The sequence below is a fragment of the Tigriopus californicus genome, chromosome 5 (assembly GCF_007210705.1).
Source record: "Tigriopus californicus strain San Diego chromosome 5, Tcal_SD_v2.1, whole genome shotgun sequence".
In the NCBI taxonomy this organism is placed as follows: domain Eukaryota; kingdom Metazoa; phylum Arthropoda; class Copepoda; order Harpacticoida; family Harpacticidae; genus Tigriopus; species Tigriopus californicus.
In genome coordinates this window covers 7614207-7635506 of record NC_081444.1, presented here as the reverse complement: position 1 = coordinate 7635506, position 21300 = coordinate 7614207, and the positions used below count along the sequence as shown (strand labels likewise).

The 21300-nt window shown below is 41.4% G+C and overlaps 2 protein-coding genes across 2 annotated transcripts in view; both read left to right on the top strand.

Annotated features, from left to right (window-relative positions):
• The first annotated feature begins 13823 nt into the window (after positions 1-13823).
• Positions 13824-15472, top strand: LOC131880066 (vacuolar protein sorting-associated protein 26C-like). Its single transcript, XM_059226569.1, has one exon. It carries the CDS (start codon positions 14058-14060, stop codon positions 14952-14954), a length of 897 nt encoding a protein of 298 aa, XP_059082552.1. The 5' UTR covers positions 13824-14057; the 3' UTR covers positions 14955-15472.
• A 4487-nt stretch (positions 15473-19959) lies between these two features.
• LOC131880065 (ATP-sensitive inward rectifier potassium channel 12-like) overlaps positions 19960-21300 on the top strand; it is a 2457-nt gene continuing 1116 nt past the window's right edge. Inside the window, exon 1 of the mRNA XM_059226568.1 lies at positions 19960-21101. Coding sequence (XP_059082551.1) covers positions 20110-21101 — 992 coding nt within the window. The 5' untranslated portion in view covers positions 19960-20109. The remainder of the gene's footprint in view (positions 21102-21300) is intronic.

Genomic DNA, 21300 nt, shown 5'->3' with positions numbered 1-21300 from the left:
TGGCATTACACGCTGCAGCATTCTTGATGTCATTTGAGTCTGTTTTGGGGTTGACATATTATGGTCTAATTCGGTCCATCTTCAAGATTTTCCCTATGTTTATCCGGTCTGCAATTCTGAAAACAACATCAAGTGTTTGAGCTACAGTATTTCAGGTTGAGACAAATCCGCGTAAAGAAATGCAGCAACTACCACTATTTTAGCATACATATCTGTTAGAGATAGTTCCATATGACTGCTATGGCAACTGTTACTCTATTTTCAATGAATAAGAGTCTTGTGAACAAATTTCAAGAGGAACCTTTGAAAAATCCAACAGATATCGGACATGGACTCAAAAAGGCAAGAGCTTGCGGATCTCCTCCGTGCCTGCCAACGTCATGTTGACATTATGAAGTTCTTGAAGATGTCAAAGGCTATGGTCTAGAATGTCAAAAAACGCCTAGATGGCACTGACGATGGCCAAGCAACATCATGGAGTGGGCCGACCTTGCCTCATGGGGTTAAAGGTCTCGGAAAGGACAGTCAAAGGCTAGATCCAGAGAAAATCCACCTCGATCAGTTCGGAAGCTGGTCAAGGAGCACAATGCGAGCAAAAAACAATGAGGCAATGAGGATTGCTGTTGGGGATCTCAGGGTGAAATTGAGAGTCGCCCTTGTTCATCAGTTAATCAGTTAGTCCTCGTCCTAGTCCATATTGAAACGACTTGAGAGATGTGGCCAGATCAACTTCTTCAAACCCAAACCATGACCAAACACGGTGATTTTGTTCTCTAACGAGAAAGTGTTAAACGTCAATATCGCAAAAAAACGCATCAATGACGGACACTTGCTATCTGCGCCCATACCTGATGATGTGGTTCATTTCTGGACCAAACACTCGGCCAGCATCATAGCCTTTGACCTGATTGCGTCAGATGACAAGACCATGCCCCTGATCTTTGTTCAAGGAGTGAAGATCAACGCGGACATCGGTATCTCCATTTTAGAACGTGTCAAGCCATGGGTGACTAGGACCTATGGAACAGATGTCCATGTTGTCCAACAACTGTACGAAGCGACTCCTCACACCCCGAAGAAGACTCAGGCTTGGCTGGAGGATAATTTTACACTCAGATCCGGCAACTTTGGATTTTGGCCCAAGAGCTTTTAGCCCCCCAGCTCGCCAGATCTGAATTCATTGGACTTCTCAATCTCAACGGGAGTAGGGAGGGTGGTCTGCAGCAAGTCCTAGAGTTCAATCAGCTCATCGAAGAGCACCATCAGGGCTGCCTTGAACACCATGTCTTAGGGACACATTGCTACCGTGTGCAGATATCATAATTTACTTCTGGTTAATCATCCAGCTAAAGGAATGGAAGCCTTTAAAACTTCTACTTGAAGGCTGCAATATCCTAATGGCGACACAACTGTACCAAGCAAAGAGTTATTCGTGTCCGGTATATAGATTTGTAAAAAATACTACTGAAAGAGGTGGGATAAGTCTGAAGAGAGGCTTGAAAATGAGATCGAAGCAATTGCTGTCTCCTAAGGCCCTCCGGTGCCCCTTTGTGCATCTAAAATTAAGGCATACCTTGAAGCTTAACGAGCCCATTTGCAATAAAGCCTGTATGGTTTTTGAAAGCAAAACTATTTGTGAAGTGTGAATCTTGAATACATTCAATAACCGTGAACAAAGTAAAGTATATGAAGAAACTAATGAACTAAAGAACTCGATAAAAAAGGGCTAAGAGGAAAAAAACAACGTGCAAGACAGTTTCTTCAAATTCTTTGTTGGAGTATACTTATGAACTTACTTCTTGCTCTTGAAAAGCATGAACACTTGTATACTACACCAGAAGTCATTGTTCTGCAACCCTTCGCAAACTGCATGATGCCTCTATTAATTTGGATGTGAACTAAAACAATTATGACGATGAGCCTTCAGAGTTACTTATGATTTTTTTTACGCTTTCGATCATTTCCTTTGCAATTTTTGTCGGACTTTTGTACATCTTGTTGTCAAAAAAGTTTTAATGGAGGCTGGAATTGCTTAAATTCGTTATTGCCAACGACCTTGCAAATATGTTTGCTGAAAAAGTTGGGGCCCCACACCTCCGTTCCGCGTTTTCACTTTTGGTGCACCGTCCCTTTCATTAATTATTTTCACAATGTTTCGATTTTCACGGTCTTCATGTGTAGTTTCGATACATAAAGATAGAAAAGACGCGATATTCATGCAAATTTTTCATGAGGAGGGCCGCATTGGGTATTACAAGGAGAAATGATGAAGATGTTGTAAGTGGTGTATTGTCAGATCGTTAGACTGCGGGACATGTGCCATCTACCCTTTCGTATTCAAGTGATAACGATTATCATTACTATTATTATCATTGTCATTATCATCATCATTATCATTATTATTACTATTATTGTATTCGCATTGAGCGGTGATGACAGCGCTGATTGGTACTTACGATAGGTACGTCGAGGGCATGGCCTGGTCTGCTTGGTCTGGTCTGTATGGGAATATCACTCTTTATGACTGTTTTTCATTCGCTATGCATCTCATATCGGCTTCGGCTCACACTGCGAAATGACTTAACTACCGACCAATGATTTATGAGGTAATTTATGCGATTGAAAATTGGCTAATGAAAATGGTAATTGAATACCCACGAGCGAACCTGCCTGATGTGATGTCCAAAGAAATTTATGCAAAAAGTGCCTTCCACTCCTCCCTGGTCGTTCTTCAGGACCCTCTTCTTTCTCCACGTCTGATGGGTTTCTTCCTCTCGTTTCTTTTCCTATGCTCCGGTGAGTCTTCACTTTTACTTCTTATTCCACACACTCATCCCATGCGTGTTTCCTATGATCGTTCGCTATCTCCTTGGGTTATTTCCACTCATTCATCCTTCCACCCATCCAGCCATCCATCCACTTATTCTAATGCCTCGCATGCTATTGACCCCTTATTTAATTTTTGGAAGAGTTATTTATCATATTTGACAAGACAGGCCAAGCAGGCACATAATTGAAAGCATCAATTGTAGGTACACGTAGACGGCCGAATACTACATGATGCTCCATCCATTGAAGGTCTGCTCGAGTAGTTCGTAATTTGAGGATCGCCTTGTTGAACCCTGCGTAACCAACTATTCACATACTATGCACGAGCACGTACTCACGAAAGTGATTGACTTGGCTACCACGATTACCCAACTTTGACCGTCTACCCGCCAGTCTACCCGCCAGTCTGTCTGTCTGTTTGTCCGTTTGTCGGGCCTGCCAGAGTGAATTTCCATCAGGCCCCTGCCTTTGTACATAATGTACCTCATGCCCAATGTTCCCCAGTCTCTCCGAGTAAAAGAAGACGATGTACGGTCATGTACCATGTACTACTGGGCCCATTTCGTGCATTTCGGATGAGGCGCAAGATCAGCTACAAATGCAGCGATCTGACATTAATCACAATTTTCCGGGTGAAACATAAACACGACTTGGAACGAATGAAGAGGCCCCCTAGTATTTATGAGATGCCGGGTGTCTCAGACTGGCATGATACTCATTTCAAAATAGTAAAGGTGCGCTTGCCTTAAACCACTTTATGGTTGGGGCAGAGAGACAGCATTCCTGGGCATTGAATCTCGATTAGGGCTAATGTTTGTGCCGGAATGATGAAGAAGCATTCTTGTGGGCACACGATGCCCATTGCTCAACCACCCATCCTTGCTCGAGCCCCTTCATTTGACCTAGTCATGTACCTGGCTATGGACTCTCAACGAATAAACAAACTAGAGGACATCGTTCTTATTCATGCATTAGGTGTTCTGGAATGTGCACGTACTATGACGTACATTTTCCGGGCATGAATTTCATTCGGCTGAAAATTTGAACACGGAAAATCGTGTCGTCTCTCCCCAAATGTTATTAGGTTTGATTATGTAATATTTTAAACGGGGATGAACTCCCCCCTCCCCCTTTCAAAGAAGACCAATTCAGCTTTGTTTGTTTGAATTATGAAATACATTTTGTCAATATCAGATGGCGTTCTTTTGTGCTAGTTTGGCTTTAGGTGTGTAGGTAATTGTGAATTGTTTGGGCTGAAACACAAGAACAAAGAGGAGGAAGCAATCAATAATATTTTACCATCAGTAACAAAACTATGGAAAAATATGTTTTCACGAGAATTAAGATGCTAACCGAGAATGCTGTACCTTGCCACATTTCATGTCGCATTTACCTACTTGCGACATGAGCGTTTTTCCAAGCTAAGTTGAGCAATTTTCCAAATACGGATCTGCACCAAAGTCTTTATGAACGTCTAAAAACCCACTGCCCAGGGCTAGGCCCATCAAAAACAGCGACAGATTTATTCTGACGCTTTGTCAATGTCAAGATTAGCTATGAGAGCTCACTCAAACCTGCGAAGAACTGACCGGCTCTTCGACCAAAAACCTACCGTAACATGCTCAATAAATATCTGGTAGATACGGTCAACGTAGAAGATTATTTGTCCATAACGCTAGGTGCTGGTTATTGCTCAATTGGGGGCCCTAAGAGACATGGAGATAATAATTTTATGTTTGATTTCTTGTTTCAGGGAAGATGTTTCCATATATTCTTGAGTCGCTATGTAACAGGACTCTAGGAGGGGAAACAGTTTTAGGAGAGGGGTTTGATGGAAAGGTTTTTCCTCAACCAAAGAATCGTCTGGAAAAGTAAAAGACGTTAACCTTAATTGCAATCATAGAGCATAGTTGAGTGTTACATACTAGTGTCGAGTGTCTAGCATACTTGGTTCTTTTGACAGCTGACTTATTCTACCGATTTAGCGATGCACATGTCTAGGAAGAGCGAACTAGGCAAGCCTGAATCGCCTAGATATGACTGAACAAAAAAAAATATTGTTTGAACATTTTTTTGAAGCGGAAAGATGTTGTTCTAACCTCATTTTGGATTGTTGTAAGCTACTTTCAAAAGTTCGTACCTGGTCGTTGAAAATTGAATTCACGGAGAAGACCGATGACGGACGGAGATTTTGCACATGACACTCATAAAAGGGCAATGAATGTGTCGAGAATGACGAGCAAGTAACTCACGTGCCAAATATTCGCATCTTTTCGTTTTTAAGATTCAATCGAAAGTATTGCAACTAAAAGTCATTTTAATAGTCCTTTTCATTGAGCGGAGGAAGCGCCCTCTGCTTCGTCTAGGTGCAGACAAACAAACGTAGAAACGAGAGAATACGCTGTAAGATATATGAATTTATCAAGAGATTATTTAATAAATAATTTATTGCCCAAGCACTGTGACACAATGAATAAGGCATTACCTCTTCTGAGAGACGTTTCGAATTCCCCATGGGTAAAATTCCGCACAATTATGACAAGTAAATCATTTTTTTATACGAGCTTGTATACTCTATGATTGACAATGCGTTAACAATTTGGCAATCATCGTTTCCAACTAAATATTGCCAGGAAAAGCAGTTTCGCAAATTTTTCGTGACTAACCTTAAAAGCATATTTTTTTCTAAATTTACCATTGGCTTTTTTAGCACGATTTAATGGAAAGAGATGATGGCGAAAACTCGATGATCTGCTGCAAGTATAGGTGCCATATATAGCTCTCTGTTTATTATTATTTGGATGTACAAAGAGTCTGTAATTTTAACCTTATAAGATTTGAAAGGTCTCTCAGAAGGGAGGGTGGTGTTTTCATGGTATTAGAATAGGTTAGCAATAGATTGGTCTACGAAAAATACCTTGTTAAAGTCAGGCATCTTAAGAGCGTATTTTTGTATTTTTCCTTTTGTTTGTTCGCAACGTGAGGAAGGAGGGGGACAATCAAAAGGGCTTAAAGTGATACAATTACATATGGCAAGTAACCTTTGGCTCATCAATTTCGTCGGTTGTTTCCTTCAAAACTAGCTTTTTCACTTGTTGCGTGTTGCCCCTTTAAGTTAGCTCACATATGTACAATATGTTCCTTATATTTGCATTCCAGCTATCTCAAATTCAAGTTCGCTTTGCTCAATTTTGCTTTAGCAAAACTGAAAAAAGCCTGGGCATCCATGGAAAGATTTAAAGTTCTGATTGTACGCGTCAACTTCATTTTCATTCACATTCTAAAATCTTCATTATTAGGGGCCATATCATGGGAAAACCTACTACCCTAAAAATGAACTTATGTAGTAAATAACATCTTAAAGGGCAAATTGTATCGGCTAACAACTACGAACGTTATATATTGTGCCTTCAATAACAGTGTCGGGTCTGAATTTTTGAAGCGATCCACATCTTCGTTTCCATGTCTGGCTCCGTTTTGGGACCCATTGTGGTGGAGTACATCTGCTCTGCTCAGAAATGAGATCCCATTTCCTCCCAGGGGGTTGACGTTTCCTTCTGCGTGTGATCTTCAAGCTTCTATACGTATGTAGAATGTGTTCAGATCGGAGTACCATTGAGCTGCCTTGTGTACGGGTGCAACAAAGTAGGTTTTCGTTTGTCAAAGTCGGTCGTCGGATTTTGGAGTCGTTCTTGTTTGTGGCAGTTCACTACGTACGTACGTATGTACGTACGAAACTACGTATGCCACGTAGGGTACGAATGGTACGCACTACGTACGTATGCATGCCTGGTGGAAGCAGCCACAATCTTGACCAAGTCAGGTCTGGCCCATTGAAAGGAGAACTTAAAAGCACTTTTCCCTTTGAATACGATGAACATAAATCTTGTCATGGGCTCATTCATCACCGAAACCTATGCTTTGGCACCAAATGGCCAGAATTGAATACCACTTTCCATGTGAGATTAAAAAATAAGTACTCATCCACGCGGTACACGGTAAACAGGGTCTGTGGACTACGTACGTAGGTAGTGTGCACGCTTGGGACCCTACTGGTTAGGAATTTGGTGGCTTTTGTGTGCGCTACCCTTAATGGAGTGAGTCCATGAACAGCCTTATCTTTATGAAGGTGCAATTAGTTTGCAAGTGAAAATACCTGAAAAGCCAGCTTCAATTCAGCGGACAGTAGGTTCGATCGTCTATTGGTGAGCCGTTTGTCCTTCGTGGATAGCTAAAGAAGTCAACAATTATTTACGATTATTTGCATCTGTTATTTTTACCTGGACATATTTGTCTTTCATGGTGCGCTTTTGAGCTCGTCAGAACAACACGGGTCCACATGCCAGGATTCAATTATATTACTACAACTGGCCACTGTCCAATACTATTATAGTGAATACGTCCGTAACATATTGGGTTTCAAAATACAGAAGTCGGTCGGGTGCTTCGATTGTGCCTACAAAGTCAATGAGACTAACGAGTAAGATTTTTTTTGATATTGTTGCCAATGACTCTTACAGTTTTTGAAGGCTACCTAGAGCATTTGAAAACTGAACAACCAAGGATTACATCATGATCTCTTGTTCTTCCACGGTGGCTGTAAATTCTTAGTGTTAGCTCAAATGCCAAGTCTTTCTACTTGGGGTTTCTTTGTCGTAAAAACAAAAGGAACCACTTTTAGAAAACAACCGTCTTTGAAAGCAGACCAGTTCAGTTCAGTTCAGATCAGTAAAGTACTGCATATTCCTCTTAGTCATGTATTAAAGTGTTATTCCATAAACATCGTTTCTGGTATAACTTAGATACAGTTTAAATTTTACATGTTGTACTATAATAACTGGAAAAACGACCCTAACTGGGCTTTTCGTCATTGTCAAGTCATGTGGTTTACTTCTCAATGGCACAAAAATAAATGTATATATAATATATATTCTTTATTGCGACTCTTGGTCATGTCATGGCGTAAAAATAACTATAAAATAAAATCTGATGTATAAACATTATGCAAAGGTTTGTTAATAAAACAAGAGAAATGTCAAGAAGGTAAAGGCAATGAAATAGTTGACTAGAAAGTGATATCACAATGAGTATGACTAGAATTGGTTCAATGCACATGAAAAAAGGTAAGAGGTGAGGTACAGATAATACAAAGACAGGTAGGTAGAGGTAAGTGATGATCTTCCTTCATTCTTTGACTTGTGGATTTCTTTGAAAGGTAAAAGTGAATAATGTTGCTAAGAACTTATAAACGACATGAAATAAAAAAATGGATATACTATTTTTAACATATTAAAGCCACACTTGCTAAAAATGTAATTGCAGTGCCAAAATGAGATGCTACACTTTAATTCTCTTAATTTGCTACTGTACGCAATCTTTATATTCTGAAGACTAGACACTTCCTCATTCCACTTTGGAATAATTTTGCCAATTTTCAAGATCATGGTTGATTGCACTTTTTACAATTATGAAATCTAATTTTTGAAATGCTACACTTGAAGAGTAAAATCTAGACGTCTGGTCAAAAGATGTTGATGAAACGTCGATCGAATGCGTAATTTACGGTACTTTTAGCATCTATTACTTAAGTTTTTGAAAATACGTTCTTCTTACATGTTTTAAGTGGATTGTTATACGTTATACTACTCATAGCTACTATTATAGCTAATATTTCTTTTTCAACAAAGGTTCTTTCTTTTGTTCTAGTACGTATAAAGCTATAAAGCCGATAAGTCTTGGCATTTGAACAAACCCTTAATCAGTAGTGTTTTGAACACCACTGTGCTTTGGAATCAAAAGCGGCACCAAACCAACATCTCCCATCTTTCCATTCGACTTCACGGAGACTCATAATTCAAAATGATATTTTTGCTTATCTCAACCATTCCTGGCCATTTGAGGATCATGATAAAGACACACACCAGATTTGAGTTCTAGATAAAAACAAACCCACAGCACTACAATAAACTTCTCACCACTTGGAGGAGTGCCCGATTCATTCCAATTGTGACCACATAATTAAACGATAAGTATCACTAAAATCGAGATCATGATCGTTGGTTCGGGAAGAAAATAAATGCAGACCATTGAATCACATTTCAAACCGAACACTTCTCATCTTTCGACGCTATTTCTATTTTAGCTTTATAAGAATGAATGGCTCCATGTCTGAAATAAAAAGGGTCAAAATGTGACTTGTTGCTCACGAGTCCACAGTCAAAAGACTGACAATGAACAGTTCTTCTTTTGCCATAACTTATTTGCTTTAATTGGGTTGTTCCATGTTAAGAAAATCGATTGATCTCCTATTGTTACGAAAAGAGGAACCATTCGTGATTTGGTATCTTAATAAAAAACCAGTTAGCCTTCAGTGACTACGTATCAGGGGGGAATGCGAAAAGGACATTAGTGATCACGTGTTATCTGCCTTGCATTCCATGGTGGATTCTTTTAATTCCCGTCTAGGGACCTCAAAAACATCCGGACATGGTGTCACAAGTTGATTTTGGTAAGCGACAGTTCGAAGTTGAGTGTCAACGAAAATTGCGTGGGCACACGCACAATTCAATATTCTTTTCAACCAATCTGGGATTAGTTCAAAATAGATAAACAAGATCTTCATTCTGATGCGACTTATTTATATTGTTCTTATACTTAGGGCTGAAGTGTACTGTTGACGTAAGTGAATGAAACAGCCACAACAGCTATAGGTCCCAAGTTATTTGTTCTTTATGGCAATGCCAGTCATGATGTCTGACCATCTAAAATCCGGTTGACTGGTTTGGGTCTTTTGCTTGGGACGCAAAACTGGCAAAATTGGTCAAACTCAAGCCGATGGGTTTTCATGGGTCATTTTTGTATCACACAAATCATCCGGTTTCCCAAAAAGCCTTATCGTTTTCACGTTTTCATATAGAATGTACATATGCAGGTGAGCCCCACATAACTACAAAAGACATTTGTTTGGATAACTGAATAATTTCTTTCTAATTGGAATACGTTATAGGACTCCTTCAATTATCCCTTACCTTTGGGTCCAGTAACAAATCGAAGCACTAATTGCAGCTCATTTTCTTCCGACGTAAACCTACCCCAAGATTGGATTGATAGATTGGCCGCAGTCTAGTACAAATGCTCAAGGGTCTTCTTACTCGCAGCATCAAGAGTTCCTTCTGTCTGCAGACATGGGCGTTCTCAATTATCTTAATTACGGGCATAAAACTCACTTGAATCTTGCCCCCGTTCTTTGTTCAATAGATGCTGTCCGATGATTATTGCTCGGCAATCTCTGGTGGAGATGAGAGCGAGGAAACAACTCAAGAACGACTCGTTTCTTCTGTTAGCCCTCCCAGATCATTCACCCTTGAGAATGTTTAACAAGCAGTCTACATACAATGAGGAAAAAATAGACAGAAAAGATCCCAAGAAGAACCTGTAATTCAGAACCAAATTGGCCTGCCAGATTGGTATTCAATGACCGCTCCCAATTATTCCTCAAGCGTCTTTGCCATGGCTGAATTCAAGAAGAAACTTGAGCAAGATTCTCTCTCCCCTCGAAAAAACGCAGAATTTACACACAATTCACTGAGTAGGTAGACTGATTATCACTCCCTTCAAGCATGCCAATGATCTTTTTGAATGGGTACGAGACTAGTGTGGAAACTGGCTCACGGAAAGATTTTCAGAAACATGTCTGTGAGAATCTTCATGTTGAAAGGTTCTTCAGTTTACTTATCTCGTATCGCTAGAATGAGCTTAGACAGGACAAAGACTTAAATGCCTCTTAGAATCTGACAAACATTCTTTAACTTGTTTGGAGAAGCATGTTTTCAATCATATTGAACTTTCTCTACTTTAGATAAATCAAGCCTGGAGGCATGGATTGAAAAAGATTGATTTAGAGCACATTAATTAAGAAGATTGTTCAAAGTTCGAAATAGAGTTTTGTGTGCTTCCGCTTCATCGCAAACTAGAAGTAGCTATCGAAAGACATTACTGCGATTTGACTAGTCCTGAAGCGTAAATTTTAACCACGAGTTCACTACACGGGGCACTATTGTACATAGTTTTATGCATTGACCATTATTGATGATCTAGCCTATTTTTTTTCAGGTTGACTCACGATATCTATCCCAAGTGTTCGTTTCATTCATCAGTCCCAGTCACAAATTTGCTCGAATTCCTCACCGGTCATCACTCGACCGAGGATGAGAAGGAACAAGCCCTGAAAAGGAAAACTACGACTGTACTTGGTTTCTTCGAACAGGCCAAAAATCCCTTGTTCTGCTCCACGTGCGTACCTACCTACGTTCGGACGAACGGACGTAATGTAGGAATAGAAGCGCCTGTATTTTCCCCTTGATTGAGTGACACCTCCCTTGAGATTCCTCAAGATAGGTGTTAGTATCGAATAGTTTGTTGGAGAAGCTTTGATCCGTGGCTGAAATAGAGGAACGAAAGAGACAGCTTTTCCATCGACAACGATTACTAGTTTCGATAACCTAACTAACCGTACAGTATAGTACGTACATCTTTTGGGGTTTCGCCTTCCAAGAATTGAGCCTAACACGTGACGCAGCCAAGTCGGACCTTGATTGGTAGTACTTTCACCAATATGCGGATGGTTTTAAGAGGTACGTAAAATCCGATAAAGAGGCTAACGTTGCGAACATTCGAAAACTCATGGTTGAAAAATTGTTATGGAAAGCATGGATCTTTCGAAAAGGTTGTCAAGCTTGAGATTGTCCAGGCCAGATGAATGTGACATATCCAAGCATGCAGTGCAAGGTATTTTGCCGAATCAGACGATGAGGGGAAGTAGCCGCTTGTTTTTTTTGGTATTAATCAGGCTCCTCTTGTACAAATCGAGACATGTTGCTCCATTCTCCGTGGCCTCATCAGGCTTCTGTACATCAACCCATGAAGGAGCACAGTACATGTATAAAGTAGACATGGACGCAGTTGATCATCCGAAAAAATCATTGCCTGCTCTAGTTACGAGAGAGACAAATGAATAGTTAGTAGGTGCTGACATGGATGTCCCGACAGTGGGGAGGTTAAGAGGAATCATTGTGATGTCTACCTAGAATGTAGTTGAACACTCGGATGCCCGGTGTCTAGTATTAGTAGCTGTCAATGCCGAGAAACGAACGAAACTGCTACCTGGAATCTGTCGATAATCAATTACGGCCACTTTTTTTCTATGAACCACGAAATTACCGGTGTTTGGGGAAATTTGGGTCAGTCCTTCAAGATAAGAAAAAATAGCCGAACATTCTGGGAATGCGGGCTGAACAACAGCTAGCGGGATTTGGAAAACTGGAAAGGGTCAAAGGTGGTGTTAAGAAATCTTTTGTCAGGCCCAACAACTGTCAAATGTCTGATATAATGATAAGTAGTAGGGAAGTACGTCCAGGCAGTTTTGGGCCACTTTTTGGGCCAACGTCCTTGTGCGGAGAAATGTTTCTTCCCACCTCACGTTCGAATCTGTCCCTTGGGCGAACCTACCTGGACAGTATGGTCATACTGAACAATAAAATATATCACCCCAGTGCATGCTCTTAAGCGATCGGGAAATGCTGACGTCAAAAAAGGTTTCCGAACGATAAGGATCTGAGTCGGACTAAAAGCATCGTTAAGGAAGGCGTCACACTCGTCTTATGTCTTTTTGGCATTGGTATCAGACAAATATTTACAATGATTAGTATTCGCCGACATTCATTTCACTCTTCTTACATTCCTCCTAATCCGCACAAGGCCCACTTAGGATCCATTCTTGTCTGGACCGTCACATGATCGGTTTCAAATAGCCTGTCGTTGCTGATGCTACTGTAGTTCATTCTAGTGCTACAATGGACAACTTGTTTGGACACCTCTTGGACGGAAATGTTTTGTTGTTCGCTTCTGGTCCGATCCACCTGTCTACTCTTTGTCTTGGTCCATTGTACGAGTTGGTGGGAACAACTGGAAAGTAATCTGCTGGCTTCTGGCCATAGTGATTGATATGTCGGCAAATCACATCTACTTACACGGACGCACCAGAAGAACGAGTAAAAAGACACTGAGATTCGTGCGATGAAACAACAGAATATCAGTCTGCGTGGACTTGGCATCAAACGATGTAATGCTATCATCTTCTTTAATGGTGGGCGACGCTCATATTGTACTTTTAACGTCATCAGGACAAATAAACACTGCAATCGCTCGTCTTTCTGCTTTCAGTGCGAAAGGAGAGCATCATTCATTGCTGTTTTTGTACAAACATGTTTGACAAGTTCAGATTTTTGCGAATCGTCCTGAACTATTGTTCTCAATCACGGATCCACTTACCTACGTATGTGCGCACACATGTCAACAAATGGCTCGTTATGATGTTGGGTGAAAACGAAGCGAGGAATTCAGGTACTGTTACAGATGTCAATTAATGACCACTCAAGTGTTAGTTGGACTGTCCAAGTGCCTATTTTTTGGATCAACCTAACCCTAGATCCTAAAAAGGATTTAAAAGTTATCTCAAACCTCCTAATGGTCTAGTTTTGGCTTCAAGAAGCTTACATTTTATAACAAAATCATGGCACTGACAAAGGCGAAAAACAATTAAGCTTTTCCTAACCAAGTCCTATGTACGATATCAACTTTGGGTTCATGTTTCACAGCTGGAGACACTCCATCTCTCGTGAAGAGAACCAACTTCACAGTGATGAGCGATGAGTCCACAGGGCTCGAGCAGATAGATCCACCACAAAAAGTGGGTGGCAAAAGACTGGATCGTCATGATTCGTCTCTGATTGATGTCATGGTCTCCCATTTGCTTCTTTCAGTAGAAAGTAACCTTCAGACTTTCAAGGGAAAGGATCTGAAAAAAAACCTAGCAAAGTACGCAGATTGTAAATAGGTACAATGAATAATCTCGATCTTCGTTAGGATTCCGGTTGTGGAATATGAAACGCCATTTAGCTGACACTCTGACAAGTTGGAGAGGGGAGTATTTTTTTTACTGCCATTAGGAATCAGTTTTGTAGGTGCTGAAGGGAACTGTGGTTAGGAGCGATAAGACTCTTCACTTTGGTGTAGCCAGTTTGTTTCTCACGAAGCTGGCGGATAATAGTTGACAGTCTGTTAGACAAGACAACGACCCTTTCACCGGCTTTTTGTTACCTAAAGGTGTCTTAGTATACTATAGTAGTACAAGTAGAAAGCACCTGTGATCCAGAACAAATCCTTCTCTCATGGCATCAGCAAATCCGATCGAGATCATTTTCGACAGGCCCTCCAGAACATATCATGAGGGCGAGACCATCCAAGGATCCTTGCGCTTGAACAACCCCACAGATTTGAAACATGACGGGGTGTCCCTAACCTTGAATGGGTTCTTGAGGACCTTCGTTCCCGCCAAGTCCGCCATTGGCAATGGCGCCTCGAAAATTCAGTCGCTCACCACATTCGAGGAGATGCTCCTCAATCCGGGAAAATTGCCCCAAGGGAAGCACGAGGTGAAATTCCAGATCCCCATTCGAGCCAATGCGGATCGCCGAGCCCTTTTAGAGACCTATCATGGCGTGAGAATTGACATTCAATACATCTTGGTGTGTGAGATTCATCGTGGAATCTTGGCCCAGACCTTCCGAGAAGAAAAAGAGATCTTCGTCGAGCTCAAGTCAGAATGGTCCAAGGTCTCGGAAACGAAACCGTATCAGTTTCACATTACTCCCGACAAGCTGGAATATGCAAAGAGGAAGCTCATGAAACACGTGCCCGAATTTTCCATCCGCGGCTGTTTAGACTCGACTCAATGTTCCATGGGACGTGCTGTCCAAGGCACGATTTGCGTGGACACGTGTACAAGACCAATCAAATCAGTGGAAATTCAGCTCATTCGAAGCGAGCAGGTCGGAGTGGATGACCCAAAGGATTGTACAGAAGTGCAGAATATCCAGATCGCAGATGGCGATGTTCCAAGATCTTTAAAAATACCGTTACACATGGTTCTTCCTCAGTTGTTCGCGTGCGCGACCATAAAGTCGGCCGATATTCGTGTAGAATTTAATATAAACGTACTCGTGATACTTGATGATGATCATATAGTCGCAGAGAGCATTCCAATCGATATCTATAGACATCATTAACTAAGTAAATTGTTGAATAAAATCCGATGCTTCTGGAAAGGTTCTTATGAGATCTTGGACATTCCCATTCAAAGAGTCCGTTGGATCGAATCCGGGTGAGACAATGACACTAAAAAATGTGAAAGCATCAGCAGTCTGACTCTCAAGATATTGGCACCTGTATCTGCCGGCTGTCACTCGCAATTGCCGATTATCGGGGCCAAGCACAAGTTTGACGAGATTGCCCGGAACGTGTTGATCCAGATATACCACTGTCAACGGCGCACCATCATGATAAAAGAACACTTCGTCAGATTTGAGCAGATGCAACGTATTCGATTGGCCTTGTGTTTGAAGGTAGTAAATCGTACTGTAACAGAGCCTTTGATGTCGCTCGGCATTAGTAATGGGCCAAGGACTCTCTAACTGTGGTCTCATATAACCCACTTTAGGATCGATTTGCTCCAATTGGAACATCTTGATGTATTCCTGAGCGCTTCTTCTAGGAACACACATGTCTTCGGAGCTTATGAAGCTGACTAGTACGTAGTAGAAACTGATCAAGTCAATGCTATTTTCATTTGTTTACTAGATAATGCCCAAACGTTTTGGATAAAGCATGGAGGGATGTTGGTCAATACGGTTTTAGGCATGTGAAGAATGTTTCTCTGTCGACACACCAGAGCGAGCCAGCTCCTGAATGTTTCATTCCATATGTTCAAGTTGTGATTGCCCTCTGACGGAGCAAACGTACTGAATGTTCTTTGAGCTCCTTTGTACAGCATGTACCGTCTCCATCCAGTAACTGAATCTGTATGTACTGTACGTACGCGAGTGTACAAGAACAATGGCATTACAATGCGAAGTTGTAGCAGTCAGTCAGTGGAGGAGGAAGTTGTACACGTACAGACTAGACACATAGTAGCAACCCAGGACTGGGGGATCTTCTTATCCAATGGCGGGATCTGGACGAAATCAGAGTGCCTCTTGCCTCTGACCCTCTCCAAAGTCGAGAAGACGTCATAAACACGCCCTGTTTGGGAATTCTTACTCATTGGGCAGCAAACCGTACATGGCTGCGTATAATATGTGTAGTGCCACTAACATCAAATTCTAGTGGAAGAATGGCAGGAGCTTGGCTACTTTTCATGGCTTTATTACCCGATCTTTGTGGAATCCTTTTTGGACTATGATGGCTTGCTTCCAGAAGGCCACTTCGGCTTATAAAGCCGTGGTGGATGCCTACGAGAGCATCTCGCAGGATGGCTTAATGGGTGTGATTACGAAGAAATATCCGGACATTGACGAGGTCATTGACACCCTCGACGAAATGAAAGAGTGCTACGCCAATTCGGACACCGGAGAGGAGATCGATGACAAATGGCGACCCATGCTACTCACAGTGGGACTCTTGTACAAACTTCAACGAATCCAGGATAGCAATGCTTCGAGTTGGTATAACGACGAGCACATATTCATCCACGATAATGATATTGAGGAGAAACTGCTCCACACGTTCGGATTTTACTGGCATTACACCATGAAAGTAGCCGAGGCTCTGCGAAGTGTTGATAATGACGAATTAGCCGAAGCGCCCGCCCATATGAATGAGACCTCCGAAGGGGAACTGATTCCCAATCCTCAAGTGTTCGAAAATTTAATGTATCAAACCGGTCTAGAGAAGGAAAGCATCGTATTTGCTCATGCCACGGACAGCTTTCATGTCGATAGTCATTGTCCGGATTTCGCCATGATGTTGGTCCATCAGTTGGAGCAGATCGTGATTGTGGTTTGCGGAACGAGGATGTTCCCTGCACCCAAAATGAAAGACGTATTTATGGATCTGTATGCAGACTCAACCGAGTTCCTGCATGGCCATGCCCACTTGGGGTTTGTCATTGGTGCCAAGAATATAATCAGCAAAGTGCTTCCAAAGCTAAAAGAGGCTTTGGAAGCTCATCCTAATTATTCAATCGTCGTCACGGGTTACTCTTTGGGAGCTGGTCTCTGTCAGTTATTGGCCATGGATCTTCTGGAGGGTGAACCGGCTTCCGAGCTTCCGGAAGGAGTTCCAATCCGTTGCATCAACTTTGGAGCTCCTCCAGTATTCAAGTCAGATCGCCCGGGTTACACGTGTCCCAATATCTTCTCTGTAGTGTACAATAACGATGGTTTGGCCTCGGCCTCCGCGGCCACTGTCACCAAACTGTTCATGCAAATTCGAGCCGTCAATTATCTACGGCTTCGACGACGCGACATTATCAAAATGCTTTGGAAACCCATTCCCACCGTGCAAGGAGACAACATCAAAGATGATGACGAATTCGATGAAGATGACTACGAAAACAAAACCGGTTCAAATAAGACTACCACCATTCTGGACGAGAACAGCAAATGGTTTGCTGTCAAAACGGCCGTGGATTCTGTTCAAGATGCTGGAATCCTTCAATTGGAACATCCAGCCCAACAAGTGTACATGTTCAAGCGAAAGGAAAACGATGTCATCACCAGGAAGCTAACCGAAACCAAACCTCTGTCGAATCGCTTGCGACTTCGTGGGGCCATGTTCAACCATCACATGCCTTGGGGCTACGAATACCTTTTCAAGGATTATGGAGTGGTTGCTTTAGATATGGACATTTCCCTCTTGGATGTGACGGCCAACCAAGAACCAAACAAATTGTATCCAGATCTCTCGGAATGAGAGCACAAAACGTTGGTTCCTTTATTCAGTATTTTTTTTACATTCCGACATATCTTGGTTCAGATCATTTTGCATTTTGTCAATTCATAATCTAGGTCTATGAAAAATTATATCCTTGGCAGTGATTCTGTTACTTGCCCCGGCCTTCAATTTATACTATCGTGTTGTCCGCAATTGAGCACTGTCTTGTAATCCCATCAAAAATTGGTTGAGACCAATTTCAGGTTCCAAGACATGCAACTCAAGATCTGCTCGATTGAAGCTTTTTTCGCGAATAACTCGTCAAAAAATGTTGCGAATTTTTTACCTGCCGTTGGAAATACATACTACACCCTGATAATCAGGCTGGCAAATTTATGGAGAGGTCGAGTCGCTGTCTTGAGTCATCATTTTCGTCAACTTGAAACTCGATGTTTTATGTAAATTTGACAAATTTGCATAATCTTAACGCAAATGAGTCTCCATTTCTTCGTAAAGTTACTGTGCACATACTCTCAATATTTGTTACGATTTATGCATTTTTTCTCGTCGTCCTTCCACGCCGTTCCCCCAAGAATACCTTTGTCAACCATTTCCTTATTAGCGGGTTTGGGCGGACGTAGAGACAATCAACGTGGCTGATTTGGATATTTGTTTATTCAGATGTGCGGTGTTAGTCCACTAATTTTAGTAACGCGCTCTAGATGGAATTGCTAATCGAAACAAAAGTAAGTAGATTAAAAAAAAGCATGCAATAGGTGCAACATAGTCCTAATGAGATGAACCAAGTGCCAGTGGTCGAAAATGTTTCAGCGTTTTTGGCAAAACATCTCAACTTGTGCTAAAAAGTAGGGACAATTCAACGTTTAATCTATTATTAACATTCACAAAATTTTACACAGACAAATATTGCCCACATTCTTCTTCTTTACACATAGGAGGCACATTTTGAGATTAGTAGGGGCCAAAATCTCTGGCCATTAAAGGTTTCTAAATATTCAATAAATGGTTTCCCTTAAGACGGTTAAGCTTTAAAAATATTTATGAAGGGAAATACTTCAATAACTTCTTATCAGAAGATGATAAGAAATGACTCTCAAAGCACAAAGTAAAAAAAATTAACCGGGTTACTTGATACAATGACACAAAAAAGCATAAAACCAGGATGGCCAACCAATCTAAAACATGCATAGATAAAATGCGTCAATTATTTCCGACTTGTTCAGGTAAACAGAATTTGGATGTTGAGCCGTGGCAAAGCTACACCCAAAATTTCTTTTGTTTGAACTTTATAACACATCTCTTCCAAATATTGAAAATTCATTTAGCTTCTACTACAAGATGCGACAACAAAGCCCAAAATCAAGGGGCCAAACTTTTTTCTTCATATTGTTTTTTCGAAGAAGAAAACGTCCTTTACCAAGCTCTGATGAGAACCTAAAAAAGAGTCAGGATACCCCGCAGAAATGAGACGTTTTTAAACATTTCAAACTTAAATTAAAAGCTCGGAAAATCAACTTTTGTTAACCGATTCAACGGATTTATTGCATGATTTTTTGAATAGCCCATCGCTCCGAATTCGACATTAAGATGTCAACTCGTTTTATGCGGTTTGACTAATTTCTTTGGCGAATTGATTGTTAATTAATGAATTGTTACCGGTAGACCAGCTCTACATTTCTACAACCGTTTTAAAATACTTTCATGATCTATTAATGAGCAAAATTATTTTTTAGTTGAACTACACATACACTATAGAGCTCTGAAGTTAGACAATACGGTCTAAAATGACCTTCCTTGCACATCTGGACAAGAGGGTCTTATGGAACAAGTAAGAAAGCAAGGCAAGAAAAAGGAATACCCTCATACATTTGATCGTTCAGCTGGTATGTTATATTCCTAAGCTTACTATAGATAGATAGTAGCAGAGCATATTAGTGAACAGTCGGACCAACGAAGTGCTAAGAACACACCTGAAACATATCAATTTTCATCACAGTGAAACGAACCCAACATATTAGTGCTTTTAGTTTTGGAGTAAAAAAAAAATGATGCTCGAATTTGTGACCCTCAAGTCGAAATTTGCCCATGAATGGAGGGAGAATCTTTTCCAAAGCTGAACCGTCAAATGTTCATCAATCATCTTGTTTAAAAAGAGATTGAATTTGAATAAAAAGATGTGACTGAAGCAATGAACAAAGTGTAAGTGACGGAAACAAGGAGACTGCCAGCACTCCTGTGAACAAATACGCGTATCGGAGGATGATGCCCCACAACACTCAAGTGTTTGATGTACTTAGCACAAGCTTGGATTGAACTGGACTATCCAATGTAAATCCATGCACAATCGTCATTGCACTTCCCGTGTTGACCATCATCCATCCATGCAAAATTCGTTCGTAAAATGCCTTAACAAAAAGTAGTCCAATACATGCTTAAGGCGATTTGCGTGCTGTTCGCGCTCAACATGAGAGAGAAGTTGGGCCCAGGAAGATGAGCAGTGGAGATGTGAGGCTCTTGGGTGCTACCCCACTTATTAGTAGCAGTAGCTCCTGTTGTGCGAGTTGCGGCAGTAGTATCACTAGCGGCATTTCCACAAGCACTGACATCAACTTTATGAAGTCCAACTCTCCGGCAAGCCTAATCCAGACGTCAAACAGAGGATTCAAGCGTCCCTCACTCCGAATGGAACTGATGAGCTGTCGACATCACTACTTCAACATGGAATTTAACCCTCATCAGGTGGGCATCAACCCGGAGCTGATCCTTCCCGGAGAGAGCTCCAGCTCCGATGATGATCTCAGCAGTGATGATCAGGCGGAGAAAGCCAAACGAATCTGCTACATTACCGTGCAAAACAAGCAAGGCCAATTGGAACCCATTCAATTGGAAGTGGACGACAACCAATTCACGACCAACATACCTTTGCTAAACTACTTGAAAGAGCAAGAGGTGGACCGAATCTCATCGGGTACGGCAGACCAAGTGGAGCAGTCCACCAGGAAGTCAATGAGTTCCCTTTTCCGCAAGAACTTTGACCATTGTCCCAACGGCTCCTTGGAAGGAATTGACTTGGAAGCATCCCTGATGAATATTCGGAAACGAACGGATTCCATCATGACCAACGATATGGTCAGTAAACTGAAAGAAGATCGCAAAAGAATCGTAGCCAAAGGAGGACAGTGCAACGTAGTGCTGAAAAAGGTGTCAAAGAAAAGGCGAAAGTTCATATTGGATATCTTCACGACTGCAGTGGACATGCCTTGGCGATGGACTTTGATGCTCTTTGCTACCAGCTTTTTCGTGAGCTGGTTCATTTTTGGCGGCATATATTGGGCCATTGCCTGGTTTCATGGCGATTTGGAGCCCGACAATTTGCCTAATGGGCTGAACCAAAGGTCAGGCAATTTTACCCCGTGCGTCTGGGCTATCAACAACTTTTCTTCGTGCTTCTTGTTCAGTGTGGAGACTCAACATACCATTGGGTAGGAACAGTGGATGAAAACCTTAGCATTATTAGCAATCAACAACACCCCTGTTATCACATTCATGGCTGGTGGTTGAAGAGAATCATAAGTTCTTCTCAACACAATTAGATCGTGTCTTCAAAGAAAAAGAGAACTTCCCAAATTTATTTAGTTATTCTGATGACATCTTTCTGTTGTTGTTTTTAAAGTGATCAAT